This window comes from Phyllostomus discolor, chromosome 1 (genome assembly GCF_004126475.2).
Source record: "Phyllostomus discolor isolate MPI-MPIP mPhyDis1 chromosome 1, mPhyDis1.pri.v3, whole genome shotgun sequence".
Lineage (NCBI taxonomy): Eukaryota > Metazoa > Chordata > Mammalia > Chiroptera > Phyllostomidae > Phyllostomus > Phyllostomus discolor.
In genome coordinates, this window is record NC_040903.2 from 156,875,271 (window position 1) to 156,899,755 (window position 24,485).

Sequence of the window (24,485 nt, forward strand, 5' to 3'; positions counted from 1 at the left end):
AGTGTGGGAAGACTCACTTCTTCAATATCCCTGAAGTATTTTTTATCCCTAAGCCCCCTTAGAATCTTAGTAAACATCTCTTCAAGTTTCTCTGAGACAGCAGTGCCATAGGTAGGCTGGGGCTACATGAAAACCACATGTAAAAAAAACTCAAGGTACAATTCTTTTTCCTCTACCTCCTACCTCCTACTCCCTTCTTTCTCTTTTTTCCCAGGTCAGTCTGGGCTCCTGTTTTCTATGCCCAGGCCCTAGGTTAGTAGTAACACAAAGCAGATGTCAGGAGCACAGGAACCACACCAAGTACACATAATGGTAAGAGATATGAATATGGAGATGGGAAACTATATACTTAAGACCAATGTCTTTTGGGGTATGCTTGGGAGCTGGGAACTGCAGCATTGCTCCTAAGGAAAACAAACTAGTTATCCACTCCAACAAAAGAGTTGGAGGAAAAACAAGAAGATCAAAATTACATAAGCTGAGTTGGGGGTGGGGAGATGAAATGAAGATAATATAGGAAATACCAGTCTCTTCCTAAGACGGGGAACCAGTATCATATTTATACAAAGCCCAGCAGTCATGTGATGGGAAAGGGAGAGTTTTAATTAATGTTTTGGTGATGATGTTGAAAAAAAGTGACACGATGGTAATGATGGTGACCATGGAAGTAAGACCCTGAGTTGCCACAGGGATAGGGCAGCCAGGCTGCAGCCAAGGCTAAGGTTTGTCACACAAGGGACATGTCCCAAGAGGGACACTTAGTGAGTTTCATTCATAGACAGCAGGGTGTCAACACAGTGGAAGGAGAGGCAAAGTCAGTGTCAGAACTCAGAGGTTAAGTGTCTGGAAGTGACATGGTGAGGATGAATGACGTTGGGTCAGAAGCAAACGTACCGTTAGTCGGATGCTTTGCAAACGACACAGAAAATCGTTTTACGGCCGGGACAAACAAGAACTCTGGGGAGAAAAGACATCATGGGGATTATACCCACACCTGTCCCCACTCCCTGCTCTGGAATTTGCCAGCAATCTACTCTGTTCTTTGCAGTTAGTATATGACATGCTCCCACCCCCACCCTTAGATTCCTGACTACCACATTTCAATTTTTCCTTTGGTATAATCTCTTCTTAGGAATCCATGTGTCATCTCTGCCACCTTACAGCCCCACAAACAACCTGAATTTGACCACCACATCCTCTTTCTCATCTAGAAAGATGATCTTTGTAGAAACTTTCATCCCATCCCCCAGTCTCTTTCCATATCATCTTTCCTGCCTTGGCTAAGCAACTTCCCCATCCCTGATTTCCTAAATTTTAACTCAAGGCTCCACTGCATTCTTCCTGACCTTGGATCATCCTTCTTGGTCCTTTTCCCTATAGACCAGCATCCAGGAAAGAATACAAAGGTGAAATAAATTGATGTAGCAGGGCTGTATGTAGGAGTTTATGAAGGGATAAGCATAAATAACTAATACTTGTATGGTGAGAGGGAATGCAAATGGAGGTGGATGGGGTCTTGGTTCCTTCTCCCCTCTACAACTGATGAAGAAAACTTGTTAAAAGGCCAGTGTCAGTGCCCTCTTAAGCATAAATAGTTCTTGAACTATGTCCTTGCTGGAGGACAAATGAAGAAAAGAGTTACCCCCAAACCCACCCACATACCATCTCGATGCTTCATACTGGCAGGTGGTAGCTTTTTGCCATGGCTGCGAGCGTAGTCCTGAAGATTCGGGGCGCTGGAGGAGCCACCCAGCACCGTGGTGCTGAACAGCCCTGTGCACTGTGAGCCTGCAAGGCCGGGAGTGCATTAGTAGCCACGCAAAGCTGTAATTACCACACAGAAGTACACACAACATCACATGACAACATCAAGACACACACACACTGCCATTCAGAGCCACCATCAGGTGGCTACTACACATAGCCACAAGGAGCTTTCACTACTTTCACAGCTACACTGGGCAAGCAAAGTAGGGGTTCTCCTAAAGATCTACACGGCAGATACAAGGGGCCACTACAAATGCAGAGTTAGTGATATTAGGGGACTCGAAGCTACTGAAAGGGATAGACTATGCTTTCCATGGGTTCTCAGGAATACTAAAAGCATAGGCAATCTTTCTAGATAGCCCTAAATTTGATTCAGTATTCCTTACCCTGGATATGGGGTTCGAAAAACCCAGATCTAGTCCATTACGGGTTTAAAAGGAAAGAACTTTGATTGAAACTAGAGACTAGGTTTTAAACACTCCTCTCAAATCTCAAGTTCTCCTATGTTTCAATTCCTCCTTAGTTTGTCATCCCACATTCCCTCCCTTCTCTCTCCCACTAGGCCTTTTTACTTTTCCCAAGAAAGAAAGTACAAGACTCACTGAATGTTTAAACCTGAAAAAGGCTAAAAAATTATCTAGTTCAACCTTCTGATTTCAGAGATGAAGATACTGAGATGCAAAAGGGATCTCATTTGCATAAGGTCAGACAATTTGTTAGGAGCTAAGCTGGACTAGAATCCAGGCCTCTTGACTCTGAGATCAACTGTGTTTGACTAGAAAAAAAAGTGTTTTTTTCATCAAGAAGATACAGATTGTTTCCGAAGTGAAGAGGGACACAAATTGAAAGACATGAGAAGAGTCAGGTGATTCTATGTAGAGCATGCCTACTATGTGCTGAGCACCATACTAAAAAGGACTTAGTAAACAGGAAACAACCAAAAACAATGATCTTTTTCTACTCTCAAAAGTTTGTCTTGTAAGCCCTATGCTCAAAGTCAGATGTCCACACATATAAATTCAAAGAAATCAAAGAGAACTCTATTGTCAATCAGAGGAGTAAATAAAACTTGAAAAATCTCTGAAGCAAATAAATCAAGCCAGTTACTGATCCAAATATCTGATTAAGAATAAGGTTGGGACTCATAGTTCCCTCTCATATTATAGCCCACGAGGACAGAATGGGAATGAGGAGATAAGATGGACAACCTCGTTTGTGGGATTTGCCCCTCTACTTCCAAACCCATCTTAGCCAAAACCCTGGGTTTGGCTTGGGAGCCTGACATTCAGAGGAGAGATAAATAAAGTGTACAGGAGGTCAGTTTCTTTTGACCCCACAAAGAAGAGGCCACAGTTTCAGGGGTCCCAGCATTTCAGGGTCACCACAGAAATTAAAAAAGCTCAGATGCTGAATATCTCCACCCTGGAATTCAGGACCACTCTTCTATGCAGCAACTTCTCTGACCTTTCATGCTCAAACAGGCTCTAGAAACAGGGTTTCAGAGAGTAATAAGGGTTGCTAAATGTGTCAGTTTTTCTTCAGAGAAGCTGAAACTAGCTGGCTCTGTCCCAGACTACCCTACGCTTCTTTACTTCCTCCACTAAATAACGTTCTGGTGCAGTCCTGCGAATCCTGCCCAGCCCAGTCCCTTTGGCATCTCAGAGGGTAGTCGCTACCTAGCCAGCACCATCTGTTAACTGCCATGTCGATATGTCTGCCTTGTTCTTAACAGTATTCCCACTTAACTGGGCCAGACACACCTATCCTCTTTTTCCGCCTACCTAAAACCTATGCTTTACTGGGACTTCTGGGATGAGAAGCCCTTATCACAGATCTACACATCTGTCATTTATTTTTCAAACCACCTACCTCATTTCAGGAATCTAGAAGGCAACCTACTCCCATAAAATTAGCCTGGAAAGTTATCAAAATCTTTCTCCCTCTGCTGGCCCAAATGCTGACCATTTTGGGGCCAAGAAATTGGGTGCCAAGGACAAAGGTAACAGAAAAAATGAAAGGAGCTAAATGGAGAGAATAATAGGACAAGAGAGAAAGAGCCAGAGGAGCAAGTGCAGACCCCACACAATTATCTCTAACTGCCGTTTCTAATTATTGGCTCACAAGGCACTGTGTTCAAAGATAGCCCCTCCCAAGGACCACTACCCACCCCCAAACAATACAATACCCTCTGAGGCTTGGTCCTTCCTGCAGTCTTTGTTCTTAGGAAAGGTTGAATGATGTTCTCCACCCCTCTCCAGGAATCAAAAAAAATCAAGAGACATTCCCTCAAAGTCCTGAGAGAAGCCTCTGCCACTATACCAGTCTCAGATTTGTCCCTCAATTTTCAGGAAGAAAGGAAAAAAATTACAGGATTAGGAGAGGATGAAGGAGTGGGAATGGAAGTGGGAGGGGCCAGAGCAGGGAGATAATAAACATGGGTCTCAGAGGAAGACATGGCACAAATTCTCCAAATGAGGAATATGACATGTATGGGGGTCATGAGTACCTCTATTTACAGCTCTGTCTCTGATAACTCTGAAGATTCAGAGTCTCCATGGCCCCTTAAGGTCTGGGCTAGACTGGACGGACAGATAAGGGATGAGAGGAGAAGCCAGAAAAACGCCCTTCAGCCAGATAAATGAAGGGGGGTGGGGTGGTACAGAAAACCAGAAGGAAAACACCTTCTTAGAATGAAAATAGTCATGTGGGATCAAAGTTCACACTAAATACGGCTTCTCCAAATTCATCCTCCCTAGCCCCACCAGACAATCCCCACAATAAAAATCTGAAGAAGAGACAGACACCGCTTCCCAACAACAGGCGAGAGACACTGGAAAACCATACCTAGGCCACTCTGCTTCATCTCTGTCGGTGGTCGTGAAGATGAAAAGAGCCGGTAGCCACCAGGCCTGGAGGATGAAGTCTCAGAAAGCACCTAGAGAAAAAAGTCTCTATGTTACCATTTGCCACTTCAACATAGCAGTCTAAATAAAACCCACATCCTGAATTCCTGCCCGTACAAAGCCAAGCAGTGTCAAAAGGTTTGGAAGAACCAAAGGATTTTTAAGGGGAAGAAGAAGAAAAGGAAACAAAGAGTATATTTTACAGAGGAAGCTGTCCAGAGAATCCTATACTAAAAGGCACATTTATTTCCAAGATGCCTGTCCCCCTAGCCCTCCCATCCCAAATCTGAGAAATCATTCAACCATTCTTAATTCTCAGCAAAGTGGGGTTTCTTAATCTTATCTATCCCTCCAGCAGGACTCGGAAAGCCAACCACAACAGCTCAGCCACAATGAGAAGTGGTATGGCCATCCTCTCTTCTTTCCATGGGAGAGCTGTGGCTGTGGAAACCACACTCAGTTTCTTATCTGAACCAAGAAGCCCTCCCCTCCTCTCCTACAGACACGAAACAGATTTCTAAAAAGCCCACAAGAGTCCAATCATACAACCCCAAACATACATACACCCACCCCTGACAGTGTTCTGAGTCCCTAAATCCCAGAAGGCAAAGACAGATGTAGAAAAGGAAGATGAGGTAGGGAGGAACACCTCTGTGCAGGACGCCAGGTGAGTGGTGGACACAGCCCGGGGCTGTAGGCCGATGGCTAGGGACGGCCGGGGGAGGTCTCCGGACCTCCGGCGGCGCCGTCCCCTTAAAGGAATCAGGTCCAGGTTCCCCGTGCACTGCATGTTCATGACCTGAAATCAGACCGGGTAGAAAGCCGGTCATAGCTCCTTTAACCCCTAGTGGCTATTGGGCAGACCTAATTACAGGGCTGGAGAAAATGATCGCCTAGGGCACAGCTGCTATGAAGGTCATGGATTTTTGTATTTTAAAACAGTCAAAAAATATGACATGACGAGAGGAAAAGAAGGGATGGGGGAAGGATCGTAGTTGATAGGGATAATACAGAACAAGGAGAGGAATTATTAATATTAAAAGGCTGTGTGACCAAGGAACATACAGAAGATTTTCTTGCAAATCTAAAGAATACATCTTGGACAACCATCATCCTAGCTAAGCAGCACTAGTAACTGAAAGGAAGAAATGTGATTATAAGAGGAAACTTCCTGTAGGCCTGAAAGCAAGAAGTCAATCTCACTAAGTCTGAGTGATGATACACAGAGACATCTGCCTTTTCTATGTCTCTTAACTGCTTAAACCAGAAGAAAAAATGGGGTCATGCACAACAGTGCCAGAGAGACTGGCAGAGCATGTGAATGGGAACACATTTAGATGCAGAGGAGTTTATTGATAGAATGTTATGTCATTCTACCTATTTGACCTATTCACTTGAGTCTAAAGGGTACTAGTGTACTATGGATACTAAGTTAACTTACACCTCAGAGAGAAAATGATGCATATCCCACCTAAAGAAACTGACTATTCACAACTTCAAATCCACTTTAAAATCATCAGAAAGAAGAGGATGGGTCTAGAACAGGGACTACTTTGTCTTCTCAGGTTTCTCCAAAATCTTAATTATAAATTTCTTGCTGAACCTATGTAAGCTAGTTAAAGACTCTTCTGAGATGTTCGCAAAATGGAAAAACCAATTCCTTTAAGACAGAGCTTGCAGAGAGCCAGGAACAGATTCATCTATCAAAACAGGACTCAGATCAGACAGTCAGAGTTCATAACACCGGGATAGATCATGAAGTCGAAAGAGTGTCACTGGGCCAAAGAGGGAAAGAATCTTTCCATGAAGAACAGACCAAAACCCCAGAACAGTTAGCTGGATACATGTGAGATGTACAACAGTTCCTTTTTCTAGGCTACAGAACTAGAACCAGGACTAGAGACAAACTCCAAAAATAGCAGAACACAAACCCATAGCTACAAACCTGCTCATCAGAACAAAGGGCCCTTACTTTCAGACTAGATTCCCTTTCTAGGATGAGAGTATAGATAGATAACCCTAAAGGGATTAATTTAAAGTGCCACCTATTTGTTCTTGTATGAGCTATAATTTTTATCCAAGGTCACAAAGAGATAGAGAAGGCCTAGCCTTTAATATCAACTGTGTTGTTATTATAGTTACTGTTTACTGAGCATCTACATGGTCAATACTACTTATATTTAATAGATGGAAAATTGAGGCTTGGAGGTGTTAACTGTCCAAGGTCACACAGCTTCAAAGTATCAGACTGGGATTTTATCCTGGAGTTCATGCTGTTTCACCTATATTTCATTTTAAAGAACTGCCTTTTCAAACTCATCCACAGGCCTCCTCCTCGAGCTCATCTCTTAAAATCCTATCTCACAGGCACCTCTTTCTGGCATCTCTTTAATTTCAGAAATAGCAACCAGTTTAAAGGAGCATTATTTAGAGACGGGCTTTGAAAAAGAGATAAGTAAAACATACCCATCAGGGGCAGGAGTACTCTATTTAAGGTCCCAAGAATCACCCTCCAAAGGGATTCAGAGGATTCATGGATATTGTCCTACTAGCCTTTCCAGCACTCCTTTCCCCCAAGCGCCTCCCATTACCTCCATGGAGCCGGCTTTTCGGTTCCGAATGAGGGGTGATTTTCTTGGGTGGCCAGGACCCTCAGAGGGCTGTGGTGAGGTCTGCAATGCCCGGTCTGGCTCATCTGGTGCCTTTTTCGGGCACAGGTTCTCCATGCTACCTTGGTCTGTTTTCATCTCCTCATTCTATGCAACAACAGACACAGATAGGAGAGGTGTTAATGGCCTCCAGCCTCCTAATCTCAGACTTCCCAACCCCTTTACCTCCCTACGCTGTTTCCAAGTTTCCCACCACTTGGTTCCTAAATCCTCCAGTCCCAAATTGCAGCGCTCTAACCCACCTCAGAAGAGGCTGGACGGAATCCACAACCAGTTGGGGCACTGCCTTCCTCTTCGACTCCTTTCACTCCAGGGCTAAAGTGCAGCTCCACATGGAATCGCTCCTCTGATAAGGGATCCTATGGGGCATCACCAGATGAAGGAGCAGTTGGAGGAGCTAGATTTGGCAGTGGAAGACCAGGCAGGGACAACAGAGAGGAACTCAAGAGGATATATCCTCCCAGGGCCAAGGTTTCAGTGTCTCACTCCACTCTGTGGCTGGTTTATTATAGCTTCCCTTTAACTATGGTCTAGTGTTATGTACAGGATTCTCATTCCCTCATCACCACTGTTCGAGATTCACCACTTGGCTTGACTTTCCAACCTCCTCTTCTATGACCCTCCCCTCCCATCTCCCACAATAATTCAGCTTTGCTTCAGTGCATACAGTAGGAAATATAAAGATATCTTTGTGCAGGCAGATGAAGAAGGTATATGTGTGACAATTTTTGAGAGAAAAAGACTCATTATAACATTGTCCCAAATTCCATACCTGCCCTAATGCCAGAGCTATATGTTCTGTGTTATCTCTCTGGCTCAACACCATTCCAAAACTCTTTTTCTGTTCCAGTAGGAACCTCCTAGATGTTCTGTGTCTAAGTGCCACACGTAGCAGGATTCTACAAATTCTAAGGATAAAAAAGTTTTTTCCTAAAAGGGGATGGAGGAGAAAGAAAGGACCTCTCCTCATCCCACCCTGTTAGCTCCTCACCCGTGTATTGTCCTCATAGAGCATGATGACAATCTGGGTCATGTAGTTGAGCTCTGAGATGGCACCAAGGTAAGCCAAAGCTCGCTGCCATTGCGCATCCTGGGTCTCCTACCGAACACAAGAAAAGGTAAGTCGATGCTTACCAAGACAGTCAGGGAATGGGCAGGGAAACAAGGGGAACAGAGAAAGCTTGCGGTAAAAAAAATAAATAAATAAATAATAAGACATGAGGAAGAGAGTAAAAGAATGCTGAGAAAAGATGTTCATAGGCTGAGGGAAGAAGGAAGATCCTTACTTACATCAAGAAGACCCCCATAACGGAAGACACTGAGTAGGGAGTGGACGTGACTTTCGCTGGTAAAATAGAGCCGTGTTCGAACGTGGCGGCCTGGGGAAAGCACTCCTCGGGAGTACCTGAGGTAACAGCTAAGTCACTCACAACATCAGATAATCCTCTTCCCACCCCTCCACACACTGCCTCTTCCCACCTCAAACACTTCTCTCCTTTCCATCCCAGGATCCCCTCCTTCTCTTCTTGGTTCCCCAAGCTGTCCCAGTCTGGATTCCCCCAAGGGTTCCCCTGACATGCCCCTCCCTCCATCCAGCACCCCTCCCAGCCCTCCCTCACAGGGGATGCAGCTTGTTGACAGACTCATCCTCGTGGGTTCTCTGAAGGTCAAGCAGTATCTTCCGCAACAGTGGAAGACAGAAGCCCACGGCAATTTCCAGTTTCTCCTCCCGACTGATCCCGTACTCCTAGGGGCCACAGGCCAAGAATAATAAGTACTCGATGAATCCTGTTTTCCTCTTGCCTCATACTCTCAGGCCTGAGATCGTGCCTGTCTTCACCTCTGGTCTAGGACTTCTTTCATACCCACCCCACTCCCCCTCTCCAGGTTTCTCCTCAGTCTCTTGTACTTACTCAGAGCCAGAGTAGATCCTGAGAATTGTAGCAACTCATCTAATTCCTTCTGTAAGTTTCCTTGTCCTGGCTCCCATACTGCCCCTCCTTTTGGCCTTTTCTCTCCTTCCTTACCCAATGCCCCAATCCCTAAACTAGGCCCCTTATATGAGACATACCTGAGGAATGACCACATCAGCCAATGCCTTAGAGAGACGTAGCAACTCTGCTGTGCCTTGAAGTCCCAAACTCGCATTATGCTGTACATCATACTTGACACAATCATAGATGTCAGGAATCTTACTGATATCATAGCGCCCACTCTTCTGCCGAAAGTCACGCTCCAGCTTGCTCCAACGCTGAAGCATTAGCTCTAGTGTCTCACTGTGGTAGAGCTGCAGGTCTGGAAGGAAGACAGACAGAGAAGCCAAGATTTTACCTCTAACAAAAGACCCTAACAAACCTGAAGTAGAACCAGAGAGATGAGGATGCCTTGTCACTTAGGAGAGGACACAGGAGTGTCTGAGAAACCCATCCTTACCTGAAACCTGGAAGAGAACCCACCTACAGACTTGGGGTCCTGCATCCGTTCCTGGATCTGGCGAGTGAGGTTTTCAATCAGGGCAAACACCTCATCACAGACCTTCACAGGATTCTGAATGATAGCCATAGAGTTGAGAAGGGCAGTGCTTCCAGTGGGAGCCAGCTGTCGAGTATAGAGAGATGAAAAGCAAGATAGGCTCAATGCCAATTGCCCAGATTCCTGTGAACTTATTACAGGAACTGCTTGCAAATAAGATCTGTTTGTTGCCTCTAAGGAGCAGTCTTACACCACTGGGCACACCAGCTGCTCTGGGGCCTTCTGATGAGAGAACTGCTCTAGCACACAGTCATCTGAGACGGGTCGATGGCAAACATCTTGGAGTCCACAGGAAATAAAATAGACTTAAATTCTTTTCTGGGGTGTTCTAAAAAAACACATGGAAAATGCTGGGGAAATAAAGATGAAACACAAACCCCTCAAAATATTCACAGAATATTTTCATGAGTGGGTAATAAAGAGATTATTGTATTCCTCTAAACAAGATGATAGCTTGAACCTACAGTACAGATGCTGCCTCAGAACTAGGTACCAACTCAACACAGAATGGAGAGATGGGAAGAGGATTGTGGATGGAACACAGACATTCTCTACCTAGGTCCTTATGAGTCCCATTCTTGCTAGCAAAAGGGAGCAAGGGTGAAAGGGAAGGTGGCTTAGTTTTTCTGGATTCGACATTAAGCAGTGGATTGGAAAATAAGGAAACAAGGTCCTGCCCTTGTCAAGTCCTGTTCAGAGAAACACAGAAAAAGCCATTCTCTAGGCAATGTGCTCAGCTACTTAGCTCATTTAAGACTCTATTAGAAAAGGTTACACAGCAGTGTGAATGTACTTAATGCCACTGAACTGTACACTTAAAAGTGGTTAAAGTGGTACTACAATTTAAAGAAATAAATAATTTTTTAAAAGAATCAATCAGAAATGAGGAACTCAGTGGCAGAATGGTGGAAAATCATAGTCTGGCACATGATCCCCAGTCAACAGTGGCCTGGACACACACGAAGAAGGAAGACATTACATAACACCATCCACTGTGATTAAACTGTGAGGCAGTATACTGCAGTGGCCAACAGCCTGGGCTCTTGGGTTAGACTCCGTGGGTTCATACTAACTGGGTGACCTTGTAAAGGTTGCTTCAATTCTTCTGAGCCTAGGTTTCCTCATCTGTAAAGTGGGGGAAAAGTAGTGCAGGTCCACAGTTCTTATGGTGAATCAAAGATGGCCATTAATTTTGTGTCACCTTCCCTTTCCTTTGATTCTAGGCTGGCCCTGTGACTGCTTGACCAGTAAAAAGTAACAAAGTTATGTTGGGCTACTTCTTGGCCTACACTTTTAAAAAGCTTGGAAACTTCTCCTTTGGTGAAGTTCATTTTCAGAAGTCTGGCTACCATGCCAGAGAAACCATTTGGAGAAAACGTGTGGAGAGGAGAGGCGCTGAGCCTAATGGGAAAGCATGAAAAGAGAGAGCCCAGCCATCCCAGCCATCCCAGCCTCCTAGTTGAGCCTGCAGATGGTTCCAGCTCCAACATCTGGATAGCATCTGGGCAATTTTAGGAAAGACCTCAAGCAAGACCAGCTGAGCCTAGAACTGTGAGTAAAACAATAAAATATTGGTTCTTTTAAGTTACTGAGTTTTGGGATAGTTTTTTTATGCTACAATAAATAATTAAAACATTCTTTCATTCAAAATCCTCAGGACCAGCTGTGTTTGGAATTGAGAATTTTTCAGACTCTAGGAAGTTAATACAGCGCATATGCTATATGTTACACAATACCTCCAGCAAGGCCTTAGGGCATCATCAAACACATGGACGACCAAACACATGGATTTATATTTATGCAGCAAAATGTATCACATTGTTTATACTAAACATCTTAATAGGGATTAGAAATATTTATCATGTCAGGTTTTGCTGCGAAATGAATCTTGGTGCCAACCCTATAAAAACCCTTTTGATTTCTGAAATTGTGGATAAGAGATTATAGCTCCATGTTTATCTCAAAAAGTAAGAATTAAATGAGATAATATATGGAAAGCATGTAAAATAGTGCCTGGCACATGATAAATACCATTATTGATCACTATTATTTAGAATTCTAGAAATTTTGAATCAGGGTTATATTGGACAGCAAGATAGGGAGAGTCTGACCTGTTCATAGTCCTCAGGGCCAAAGGGTGCATCCCGCTGCAAAATGTGGTGAAGTTGAGCCTTCACCCGGTGCTGACAGCTGCTCAAGGAATCGCCATCACTGTCCAGGAGCCCATTCATGTTGGCACTCTTCACCATTTGTACCAAAATGGGTGTCAGCTCCCCTTCTAGAGCCAGGAGGCCCTGGAGGGGAAGCACAAAGTCTATTCATTTTCCTTCCAGTCTAGCATAGTCCTCCAAGGCTTAAATGGTCAAATGAGAGCTGGCTAGGAAACCCCAGGTACAGGTCAAGGAGCCTCCCTCACTAATTTTTCTCAGCTCATTCTCAGTATTACAGAATGGGGTCAGACACCAGAAGAAACTTCTCTGAGTCGGCCACAAACACCCTAAAATTTCCCAACTAGTTCTCTAAACTCTCTGCTTCCCTTCATAAAGGACACTGGGGCTGTGGGAGAACTGCTGTGCACACCTTAGCAAAGGCAGCGGCAGTCATCTGGACACGGCCCTCGTCAGAGGCATAGATCTTGAGATCATGGCGGAAAGTGCTATGAAGACGAAGCAGCCCACAGCCAGGGAAGCCAGCATAGTCACCTGGGGGCAAAAGGGAGGACCAGGAATGCATGCCATAAATACCCACATGGAAGAAAGAATGCTCATTCCCCTTTTAACTTCACCATTGCCTCAGTCCCTTCATTTCCACAACTTATCCTCTAATCATTTTATCCCAGTCCCACTAGGTGTTTATGCCGCCAAAACACTGACCCTGTCCTCCAGGGTACATGCAGCGAAAAGCTCGCCCCAGCTCCTCAGCCTGAACACGGCCATCAGGAGTCAGTTCTCCACCCCATTTCAGTACCAGCAGAAGAGATGGGGCCAGAGCCTCCTGCTGTGGGTCTGCAAGAATAAAAGGCAGTGAATAGGTTTAGACTTAAGGAAAACCCTGGGAACATCTAAATATTAGGTCTTTTGAGGAGCCCAAAAAGGTAATCTGGGGTAGAGGTCATCTAAGGGTTCAAGAATAAGAGAGCTGAATGATAATGGGAAAGGAGTACTATATCTTACCTTGCCCCTCATTAGAAGCTTTTACTCCATGAGGGTAGTAAGTCAACTGCACCTTCCGGTTGATGCCTGAGAAATGACCATACCTGCAGAATAAATTCATAGTTTACTTTCTACCCCAGCCCCCAATTCTCCCTGTTACTGGCTCCCTCTTCCTAACCCCTTTCTCACATTTCCAGCACAGACTTCAGCTGCTCTAGTTTCCCAGTCTTCTCTTCGATCTCACCACTTGGTTCTTTCTCCAGTTCAGCCAATAGCAGCCTTGTGATGTCCAGCACCTCCTGGAGGAAATAATAGGACATCCATGCAGAAGGCCAAGTCCTGGCCAAGTGACCCTTTCATCCTGGTCTCTCGTGGAGGCCCCCAATCCCATACCCTCTACCTTTCTCATTGCACTGTTCTTCCAAGCCAGATTCACCATTTTACCTGTAGCTGCTCGGGCCTCTTTAGTTTTAATTTCCCTGTCTTGTAGCCACCATGTTTTTCAAATAAACTAAAAAACCTGAAGAAACAAGGAGAAGCTTCAGTGTGGCATGAGACAGTCAAAGCCTCTGGGATCTGCCTCCCTCCCCTGCACCCATTTCCCTCACAAAAACTGATTTGTCTAAATTAGGGCACTCTTCCTACCTTGGGTGTGTCACTTCCATCTTCATTTTCTGCTTGGGGGTACGATCACCATGACGAATAATCGCAATGACACAACGAAGTTCCATCCTAAGATAGGGAATGTTTTTAGAGCTTCTCCCCCAACCCACCCCTCACCACCTCCCATTGTTTCATCCTATTTGATATATCAAAGAACAGAGGAAAACTATCTGAGATTAGGAATATAGGTAAGTTTAATAAAACTGCCTAGAAGAGACCCAGGCTCCACTAGTCAGAATGCACAGGGTCAGAAAGAAACCACTGGTGTGACTTAGGTGCCTCAAGTAGATTATTCCAGATTTTTTACTTTTGCTTACATAGTGCCAGATGTGGTAGGGACAATGGGAATGTCCTCGGCCTCTGTGGGGATGGACCATGGGATCTGGAACTGTGGGGCAAGTTCCCGCATTATGGTGTTCCTAGAAGGAGAAACATGAAGAAGCTGTGTGAAATGCATGAACCAGAACTACATGTATAAAAGAAGCTCAACAAAACTAGCACATTGTAGAAGAATCCACTAATATAGAGTCTAAAAACATGCAAAATACACCCCCAGATTTGTAGTAAAAATATTAATAAATGTATGAGATTGACAAACACCAAATACCTCTGTGTGGGAAGAAAGGAAACGTAATTAGAAAGGGGTATGGAGGGGCTTCAACTATATTCTTGATATTTAATTTCATAAAATCAATGGTGAATACATGGATACACACCATATTCATCACTTCTTATACATTTTTGATGTTTTAAGTATTACATGATAATTTTTAAAGTTGTAAAACAGTATTACCGTATGATCACATTTAATAAAATAGTTTGTTTATACATGGCAGAAAAAGGCATACTATTACATCTAAGACTTTTAACAGTAATTATCTCTGGGTAGTGCAGTGTTGGGAAGGCAAGAGGGCTGAAGAGCCCTTTCTCTATTTTCCTTTTTCACTTCTAAATCATTTTTACAATATTTAGATTAAAAAACATGACAAAGATTAAATTAAAAAATAAAGTAAAAGCTTTCTCTCTTCTCTGAGCCCATTCTCCTCAGCCCAAACCACTGTGTCCCTTACCCTAGAATCTTGGCACAGTCATCGTAGTATTTCATCGAATTCTTGACAAAACTGAAGCCATTGACATCACACACAAAGGAATGACCATTGGCACGAAGAAGGTCAAAACCACAAACTGTTTGCTACAGGGCAAAGAGGCAAGATGAGGACAAGAGAGCCATTCTTCCTTCCCAGACTCCTCCTCCTATCTGTCTCCCTCATTACATAGCACCCCTCACCCCCATGGGACTTCCTCTACCTTAAAAGCTACGCAGACTTTCCTGGCCACCAGCTTTTCCATGGCTGTCAGCATGACTGGATATCGAATCTCTTTCCCTTCACTGTCTCGTTCAACCTTCCCATCCAAAGCTGGAGATTTTCTAGCTTCAGCATGGGCATAATCCGGCCCCACTGTATATACCTGCAGGTACATAGCATCACTGAGTATGCCCACAGCTCACCCTGCATATGAGAAGACAATATGAGTACTAGCTCTGTAGACTAGTGTGAGAATAAAAAAAAAACAACCCAAAACAAAACAAAACAAAACAAAAAACACCCTGAGGATAAAGAACAAGGAGACTAACATTTTTCTTACTGAGCCCTACTGAAGTATCATTATGAAGGTTTCTCCTAGGGATTCTAGCATTATTGTCTAGTCTAGGGGTGTCAAACTCATTTTCACTGGGGGCCGTATCAGCCTCCCGGTTGCCTTCAGAGGGCCAAAATAATTTTAGGACTGTAGAAATGTAACTACTCCTTAACTGCTAAGGAGTTGAAATTACATTTGGCCCTTCGAAGGCAACCATGAGGCTGATGTGGCCCCCAGTGAAAATGAGTCTGACAGCCCTGGTCTAGTCCTTATTAAGAAATAACTTACCAACATTATACCATCTTCCATGTTACCCTTGCCCTTGATCTGATAGTGACAATGTAAATATTTACTTTCCTCACTTGTTATCTTCACCTGAATATGAAAGCCACTCACATTCACACTTTATTTCCTATGACCCCCCTCCACACGCTTCTACTTGCTCCCCAAGCACCCCAGCCCACTCAGACATTTATAACCTCTTAAATCCCCACATCCACCATAACCTTGACATCTGTGCCATCTGTTGGCATAAACTCCTCATATATGTATGACCCTGTCTTTCGGACGCTGCTCTCAGGAGAGTAAACGCTGCTTCGGCTCCCAATCTTTGAAAGGAAAAAAGAAAAAAACAATTTTGCCTTTGGTTTGTCCCCAAATCTTCCAGCTTCCCTCCCCACAACCTCATTCTTGTCGGTTTATGACTCTGACTCCCCCACACCTTACGAAAGAGGCGCTGGCTTCCTCCTCCAGCTGAGCTGGGGTAGTAGATGTAAACATTGTGGTCCTCTGCACTCACTGGCTTCTCCACAAAAGGCTTGGGAAAGACAGCTCCGTTTACCTCTACGTGGTCTTCACCTTCTATCAGGTTGCACTCTGAAAGTAGGTATGTGGTCATTCCGAGGACCTAGGATTATAGAATACTTCCAACTCCTTTTTCTCCAAGTTTTAATCTCCATGACCCTCAAACTTCCATGACCATGTCTTAGTAATAAATATGGTAATATCTATATGGTATATAGACATAAGACCACCCATATAAAAGGCCCACAGCTGAGTCCAAAGACCCATGGCTCTAACTCTACCCATAATCTAATAGCCAAAGCCTCGTTTGGATAGGTGGCACATATGAGATTTCTAGAGGATAAAGTGCTGGGTTAAGTCATAGAAAGCAAGGCTGGGCAGCACTGAACAAGACCAGGTACTCACCCTCAGGCCGGGCAGGGTCACGGTTGAGCACAGCATACCGAGGCAGATCAATGCCCTCCTCCTGCAGGATCCGGTACACCTCCCTCCTGTCACCCCGGAATAAATTAGCTGGGAGAGGTAGGGATGGTGACTATGTGGAAGGGCTGGGGATTTCATTTGCTTAAGAAGTGGGAGATACTGGGGTGCAGAACTCAAGAGAATATGGTAAAAAATTAAGCATGTTTAACCCTGCACCTCCCAGAATGGGTTCTCTAAACAGGCATACTCTCAGGGCCACCCATCCCACCAGTCAACAGGAAGCCATACCTATCCTGAATGTAATACTGCATAGCCAGGTCATTGATAAGAAAGGGGTTTCGAAGCCTGGAATAAGCAACAGCTTTGTCCAGAGGGAAGCCTGGGATGGAGAAAAAAAATAGAGAGCCAAGAAAGAAAGTGAAAGAGAATGAGAAAACAGCAAGAGAAATAGACATTAATTAAAGCTATTAGTAGCCATTGAACTCCTCTACCATCCCATCCCTCATCCTTCTGCCCAACTTCCCAAGTCTAGAATGTCCATCAGGAAAAAGTAAAAAAGAAATTATTTTTAGGATCCCCCCAGGAACTCAATTCTGTCAGAGACCCTAAGACTCTTAGAGCTGTCCTGAGGTTCAATATGGGCTTTACGTTACCCACAGCAACTCCACCAAGATGTAGGGAAAGCAAACCGCTTTGCACTGCTCTCTAGTGTGTCAGGAAGAACTGAAGCCCTCTTCACTATTTGACAGTAAGAACCTCACTTCCGAGTCTAGGATTCCCCACACCTTCCCCATTCCTTCCCATTTTCCTTCACAGACCCTAACCTTTAGAGTGGAAAGAAATGAGGCAGTGGCAGGATGGCCAGTTTTCCACAGGTTCATTGAGGATCACATCTTCTCCCAGGATAATAACAGTCAGGTAGTCAAATCTGCAGAGGCGCTCTAGGATTTGGGTCATTGGCTTGGACTTGGATTTCTTGGTCATGGCACAGATGCCAACAATGATCTGAGGTTCAGGAGGCTACACAGAGGAGGTGCTGTCAGGAACTCAGGGACTTCCCACCTGGACCATCCCTATCAGGAACAGACCTATCAGGAACGCTGTCTCATCTCTTTAGGGCACAGAGTTTCTTGCCAGGGTAAAGGTTGCCTCCTAACTTAGGTCTAGATTGGTGCCTGTAGGGATTCCTACTGTTTACAGATAGGAGTATTTCCATAGTAGGAAATGTGTGCTCAGGCAAAAGAGCCAGAGAACCAATAACCATGAGACAACGTGGTAGGGGCTTCAAAGGGAGGGAAATCCAACCAGTCTCCACTCCCCCTCCCCTTAATCAGGATGGAGCTTATTTATGAGAGGGAGTCTATGCATTTGCAAAGAATAGCAAGGTGCTTCCATCCAAATGGAATCTCAGTTCTCTATAACAGGGGTCCCAATACCAAGTTACATCATTTTCTCTAATCTTACCACTTCATCCTCCTCATCCTCAAGGAGCTCGCTGTCGCTCTCTTCTGTCCTCATGCCTATTCGAAGGGTGCCCAGGCCCTCATCTCCAGCTCCAAGGAAGAAGTGGGCGGTGGCACTCTCACTCTCACTGGTCGGCAGTGACCACATCCCCGCCGGAGCACCCACTCATCCCGCTCTGCTGTGGAGGGTTTCCCATTAGCTCAGAATCCAAGCCCCACAACAGTAGGTGTGGGTGGGGGGTGGGGAATGAGGAAATAAGAGGGAACTATAAGGGAACTAGGGGAACAAACAAAGCTGTGGTAAGAAGGATCAACAGAAAAGGAGGCACAGGGGTTAGAGTCTCCCTTTTTGTCCCTGCTCATCCCACCTCCAACTGTGAGACTGATAAGAGGATCAGTAGATTAACCCTTACACTGCTGGCATGTCCCTGATTCTGCCAGCAGAAAACAACCATTAACTCCAGTAGCAAATGGGAAAGGCAGTTCTTCATGGAAGGCCACTGTTGATTCCTATGAGAAAAGGTTAAAGTGACATTCAAACTCTAAATTCATTCCAAAAGTGTTCCTAGCCCTCTCCACTTCCCCACAGTAGTGTTGAACTCAGTGATTTAATCCAACGGCAGAGGGATGAGAAACATCAGCTGCCCTTGCCCTTAACCCCCATTTTCAGTCCTACCAGTGGATTAACTAAAAAAAAAATTTATTAAAAGCACTGTATGTTCTACATATTATCAGAACATTAGAATTCTCTGTTCCCCCTGTCTCTCCTTCATCTGCTCCACCTTAAAAGACAGATGCCCAAGTTCAAAAGACCTGTTCCAGGAAAAAGGTCTGATACTGGTTGTGAGGCTGAGGATACAGGCACCCAATATAATAGCCTCCAACCCATTCTCAGACTGAAATTTCAATCTTCTGTCTACCATCTTCTGGTACTAAAGACACAAATCTGGTGTAGGCCAAGGTCCCTCACACCAGAAGCTACAGTGGAAAAAAAAATCCTGCCTAGAATCAGAACAACCTGGCAGTTTTACTTCTGCATGCATATAGCTACAGCAGTGGTGCTTAACCAATTGTGAATATGCTGTGCAGGGGACATTTGCAGGAGACATTTTTGTTGTCACATCTGGGGAGGTGCTATTGGCATCTGGTCAGTAAACACCAGGGATGCTGCTAAATATTCTAAATGCATATGGTATTCCCCCACAACAAAGTATCCAGTCCAAAATATTAGTACTACCAAGGCTGAGAAACCCTGCTATAGAGAAACTCTCCCACATAAGGTATGTGCAAGGATATTCATAACCTCACTGTTAGTAATGGGAAAAACTAAAAACAACTTAGATGCCACAAGCAAAAGAATGGATAAATATAATGTAGTACATACAAAAGATAGACTAACAGCAATTTTAAAAAATGAATCAAATGTCACAGACAGCTTCCAAAAGCAAACTATAGAAATATGTATAGCATAGTTCCATTTGAATAAATAAAAATATTACATAAGTTTATGACTGACTTTATAATTAGTAGAAGTATAAAAAAGGACTGGAAAGACAAACATCAAATTCATGATGGTGGTCACCTCCGAGGAGAGGGAAGAATGGAACTGAGAAGAATTCAAATGGAACTTCCCAACCCTATCTTTTAATGTTTATTTCACCCTTAAAAATATAAAGCAAATTATACAAAAGGTTAACATTTATTAATACTAAGTTGTGGGGATATGAGTATGTTACTTTTTTTCCAAAAATAAAATTGAGTCACACATCAGTAACTTTCCACATTCTCCAAAAGTTCTCAGAAATACTGACTGATGACTCTTAAGGAAAGCCACAAACTCCTTAAGTTAGTCTTAATTTAGGGGTTAATTTAGTCTTATAGAATTTTAAAATAGCCTTCAATAATAATTACTTTCTGTATTTTTATTTAAACCCTTCCATTACAAGCGGGAGTTGCCGCTTTGATTAGAAAGGTACAATTAACCTTTATATAAACCTCGACCTTTCCAGTCTTCACCATCTGCTTGTCGTCTCCCTTACTCAGCCACCCTGGGTGCACAATATTCTCCTTAGACATAACATTTCCAGTTGTCTACTGCAGGATATGTGTGTGTGTGTGTGTGTGTGTGTGTGTGTGTCTCCTTCTGATTAATACACTGCTCTTTTTCAGTGACCTGACCCAATTTCCATGACTTGTGGCATTCCTAAAGTCCCTGTATAGTTTAAGCATGCATAATTTTGTTGCAATCTTTATCCTTTCTCTGAAGCAGGAGCTTTTTCCTCATGTTTAAGATTCCTAACCTTTCACCCTTTTTTCCACTCAGTCCTTCCTGGTTCTCTACAGAATGTACAGTCATGTTCTTGAAATCCTGTTACAACTGTGTAACAGGGGATAGTAACAGAAAGGGAAAGGAGAGTCTGTTCACAAGAGAGATGAGAGGTCTAAATTCATAGTTAACAAAGCAAAAATAGAAGCCTGACAGAAATAGCTATGAAATAAGCCAGGATTTATTTAGATGTACCTCGGGGAGAAGGTTGGACTTAATGTGGTGTTCCAAGAGCCAGCCATTCCCCTGTTTTCTGTGCTCTTCTCTCATTCCCTCTCACCCAATACTTTGTTGCAAAGGAAAACTTCATACTCTACATTAGGTTAAAGGGCAGTCTTACTGTGGAGGGAAGACAGGGAGGGAGGGAGGAGATAGGTAGGGAAGGAGAGAGGGAGGGGCAGGTGGGCAATCTTCTCAGGAACATATATGCTAAGTCAGATCTGGAGAAGGGGTAACTTCTTTATCCCTTAGAATTTAGGGCTGCTTGCACTTGTCTTCTAATTTCCTTAATCACCATCCACCTGATGGAGGGCTCCACTAAAATTGAGTTCAGGCACGAGTACTTCCAACACTGTAAAACTCCTCAGGTCACCAACACTGTTTCCTTCCCTTAGTCCCTTCTTAATGCAATATTTTTAATCCTTCATACATACCCTTATTCTGACACTGATGAACTGTGCTGATGCCCTTGTCCTCAGTATCAACTCATACTGCCTTCTTTCCCCAACTTGCTAAAATGACTCTTCACTGACTCCCCTAACCACTCCCATCACTAATCAACTCATCCAGTTAATAATCGAACTATCCTCTCACTCACTGGTTCCCTAGCATTAAACAGTCCTTCAAATTCTCGGATGAGTCACCACACTCGGTAATACATTTATATGGAACCCTCAGTGATCCCCCCCAAGGACTGCCGGAGATTCACTCTTGCCTCACACTGCCCCTCCACAGACTCCCGTTCTCCTCTCTCTGCAACGACCCTCCCCTCAAACTGACCCTCCAGCCTGACTCCACTCCCACTCCTCACAGATTCCGCAGCCGGACCTCCTCCCACGCCAGCTCCTCTGCTCACGCAGACCCTCGCGCGCGCCTCCTCTCGCCGACCCTCCTCTGTCCTCTCCTAGCACAGCTGCCGAGCACGGATGCCGCCCTTCGGTCCGGACTCCGCTAGCCTTTGCCCGCCCCCGCCTAACCCGCTCACTCTCCCTACGGTGACATTGAGGCCTGCCCGCAGTGCCCCTACCCGCAGCTGCCCCCATCCGCTACTAACCCAAGTCCTCAGCACCAACCAAGCCCACTCTCCCCAGCCCACCCCCTCAGATACCGCCCCCAGCCCCCAGCCACTCCCCCACCGCCCCGGCCCTCACTCACCCGCCTCCTTGCTCTCGCGCAGCCGAACGTGCCGGCAGCGACACCTGACAGCAGCCCAATGGAAGAGCGACTTCTCTGCAATGCCACCAATCAGCGGAGGGCGCGCACCGGCAACACAGTCAGGCTGCGTTGGCCGGCGCTTCTGCGCGGAGGAGAGTGGCCCCTAGTGGCTCTGTGGAGGAAGTGCAACCTGATGCTCTCTGTGATTTCTAACTGCGTGGCCGCACTCCAGATGCGTGGTCGCACTCCAGATGCGTGGTCTAGACACCTTGCAGACTGAGAAGGTGGGGTGCGAGGAGGTGAAAGAGCAAAAAGCCAGATGCAGAGGAACAGACCCTGCACTTGTGCCCCTGCACTTCCTTGACAAAACTAGGTTGTTTGTTTGTTTTGGGGAAAAAAAAACAGGGTATGGCATACCTACCTAAGAGATGCAATAAATATAAGTTGGAAATGTTAACAGATGTACACAAGTGAAGGGGAGACTGGAGACAAAAACAGAGACAAAGAGAGAAACAGATCAGAAAGTTAAGGGACGGGACAGGGAGACTTAATTATGGAGGAGTCAGGTAAATGGATGGACATGGAAAACTGAACACGTTGATTCCTATCTCCTCATTTTGCTTGCTCTCTTCCCTCTAGATTTGATTGACTCCTCACCTTGCCTTTAATAGCTGTGCAGTCTTGGACAAGTCACTGAACTTTCCTCAGCTTCCATTTTCTCATCTGTAAAAGAATGGAATTAAAAACCTAACTCAAAATGTATTGATTGTGTGAAAGCATTTTTATATGTGTTTGTATTGTTATTCTCTTTGCAGCTTCACTTAGATTTCCCTGACCAAAAAAATTCCAAGTCCCTTAGTTCTTCTCTGAACCCTTTGGGATCTTACCACTTTTTCAGTTAGTTGCCTATTGAGTATAATGATACTGACCCCAAGGCTTCCCAAATGGGATAGACATGATTCTATGGACTGACTCTAAGAGAAATAGATGCCTCCTTAGTTCACACTCAGGTTCATATCCCTTGTACCACTCCAACCCTTCAAACAAGTTATTAAAGCATTTTCTAAGTAGTTAACTTGTTTTCTCATCCTCCTGAAAATGTAGACTCAGTCTCTAGCCAGCCATTGGAACAATTCAATTCAATTCAATTCAATAATACATACCAGAGTTCCTTGCAATTGTATAATGCTTTATGAATATGAAATATTATTGGTAACACTTATTATTAAATAAATACCATATGTAGATTACTTACCATATGCTGTAGGAAAAATTTTTAAATGAGTATTAATACATTACGGTCTGCTAGAGCCTCACAAGAAATAAGAAAAGTACACAATACATATCTTTTCTCGGTAAAGCTATTACTCAAATTTGGGCAGGTACTTTCCAAACTTGAGTGATTTCTTTACTCTTCTAGGCAAGTCTTATTTTTCCTTCTGTAATTCTCTCTTCTTGCTTCCTTCCTCTTTAATCTTAGTAGCCACCCTCTCAATCAAGTAACGCTGCTGTTCCAGAGGGTTATCTTCCTCCTTTATCGGGGTAAGTATACACCATTCCAAGTAATTATATTTGCTTACTCATAGCCACTCCTCAATCTAAATAATGAGCCCCCACAACAGAGGTAACATTTTGCGTTTCTGCAAGAGTGACCACACATCAACTGCAGAATTCAATAATTGCTCTCCTACCAGGAGAAGGAGTTAAGCGATGAACCCAACAGTGAGGTGGATGGCTTTTAAGGATACTCATAAATGAAGAAAGCAGGGAAAGGAACACAAGGGAAGCCTGAGAGGAATGAAAGAAATGAGAATATAGGGATGGGGTCTCATCATTGAGGCCAGAGGACGATGTGAAAGGAATTTCTCTGTCTCACTACTCTCCTCTAAGAGTTTCAAGAATCTTACTGTCTTGTGGGTACACCAAGATAGCTGAGGGAAGGAACTAATGCCACCATGCCTACTCCACTTAAACCGACCCTCTGTACTGACGCCCCACGTCTCTGTTTCAGCTCCAACATTTACTTTTCTTCCTGCCAGGACAAAAGTCGTCACACCAAAGTTACACTTGGAGCTGCAGGAACAAAGCCCTCTTAAATCTAAGGAGAGGAGGAGAGGAGACCAGAAAGAAGGTGGAGATCTCCTGAGGACATTATGCCCTTGGATACCACTACACCTTACACTCTGGATTAGACAGCATTAGGGAGCCAATGCTGGGTGGTGCTTGGAGACCTGTGCCTGCCTGTTCCACTCCTACACCCAGTCATCTCACCACACCCTTCACCTCATCTTACACTCCAGTCCAGCCCAGGAACTGAGAGGCTCAAAGAGGGGAGAGAAGAAAGAGGAAACTGACAACTCCCTGCCCACCCCCACCCTCGTGCTGGTGCATTCAACAGGTAAGCAAGGTTGCAGAGACTAGTCAGGAGTCCTGTGAGCAGCAAACAGTCTGAGCCCGGAAACGGCTTAGAGAAGGAAAAGATCAAAAGTGAAATAGGAGTTGGAAAGGAGGGTGGAGGAGGGAAAAAAGTGGGGGATCTTAAGAAGTGTAAGCAGGATATAGCAGGGTTTCAGATTAGGGGTCAGGGTCCGGGTTGGGGAACACAGCATGGATGGGGTAAGAGTTCATGCTTTCCCTGATTCCTCTCAGCCTTGGAAGGAGAGCACAGGTGTGAAGGGAGGAGCCTTAGTCCTCTTCCTGGTTCTAAGGAAAAGGTGACCTTGAATTAACGGATGTCTTTCCCAGTTTCTGCCTCTCTTTCTCTGTAT

General features: G+C 44.5%; 1 protein-coding gene and 1 long non-coding RNA gene across 27 annotated transcripts in view; one reads left to right on the plus strand and one right to left on the minus strand.

The window, feature by feature from the left end:
* PPIP5K1 (diphosphoinositol pentakisphosphate kinase 1) overlaps positions 1 to 21,809 on the minus strand; it is a 39,925-nt gene extending 18,116 nt beyond the window's left edge. For 2 of the 26 annotated variants that reach the window (XM_028505431.2, XM_028505427.2), the window contains exons 1-28: positions 21,718 to 21,808; positions 18,431 to 18,527; positions 18,019 to 18,193; positions 17,379 to 17,574; positions 16,843 to 16,933; positions 16,537 to 16,622; positions 16,049 to 16,203; positions 15,834 to 15,935; positions 14,995 to 15,156; positions 14,757 to 14,878; positions 14,004 to 14,105; positions 13,669 to 13,755; positions 13,468 to 13,543; positions 13,213 to 13,322; positions 13,045 to 13,127; positions 12,745 to 12,876; positions 12,452 to 12,573; positions 11,983 to 12,165; positions 9,796 to 9,937; positions 9,411 to 9,634; positions 8,959 to 9,086; positions 8,630 to 8,744; positions 8,331 to 8,438; positions 7,582 to 7,698; positions 7,262 to 7,426; positions 4,612 to 4,702; positions 1,663 to 1,788; positions 895 to 957 (exon numbers count right to left, since the gene is read on the minus strand). In XM_028505431.2, the coding sequence (XP_028361232.1) occupies positions 895 to 957; positions 1,663 to 1,788; positions 4,612 to 4,702; positions 7,262 to 7,426; positions 7,582 to 7,698; positions 8,331 to 8,438; positions 8,630 to 8,744; positions 8,959 to 9,086; positions 9,411 to 9,634; positions 9,796 to 9,937; positions 11,983 to 12,165; positions 12,452 to 12,573; positions 12,745 to 12,876; positions 13,045 to 13,127; positions 13,213 to 13,322; positions 13,468 to 13,543; positions 13,669 to 13,755; positions 14,004 to 14,105; positions 14,757 to 14,878; positions 14,995 to 15,156; positions 15,834 to 15,935; positions 16,049 to 16,203; positions 16,537 to 16,622; positions 16,843 to 16,933; positions 17,379 to 17,574; positions 18,019 to 18,165 (3,235 nt within the window). In that variant the 5' untranslated portion in view covers positions 18,166 to 18,193; positions 18,431 to 18,527; positions 21,718 to 21,808. The other 24 variants (XM_036032458.1, XM_036032404.1, XM_036032451.1 and 21 more) reach the window with 21 other exon arrangements.
* Positions 21,810 to 21,955: 146 nt separating this feature from the next.
* Positions 21,956 to 22,781, plus strand: LOC118502022. The gene is made up of 2 exons (XR_004904700.1): positions 21,956 to 22,090; positions 22,357 to 22,781. It is a non-coding gene; the product is annotated as an uncharacterized LOC118502022 (long non-coding RNA).
* Positions 22,782 to 24,485: the final 1,704 nt, after the last annotated feature.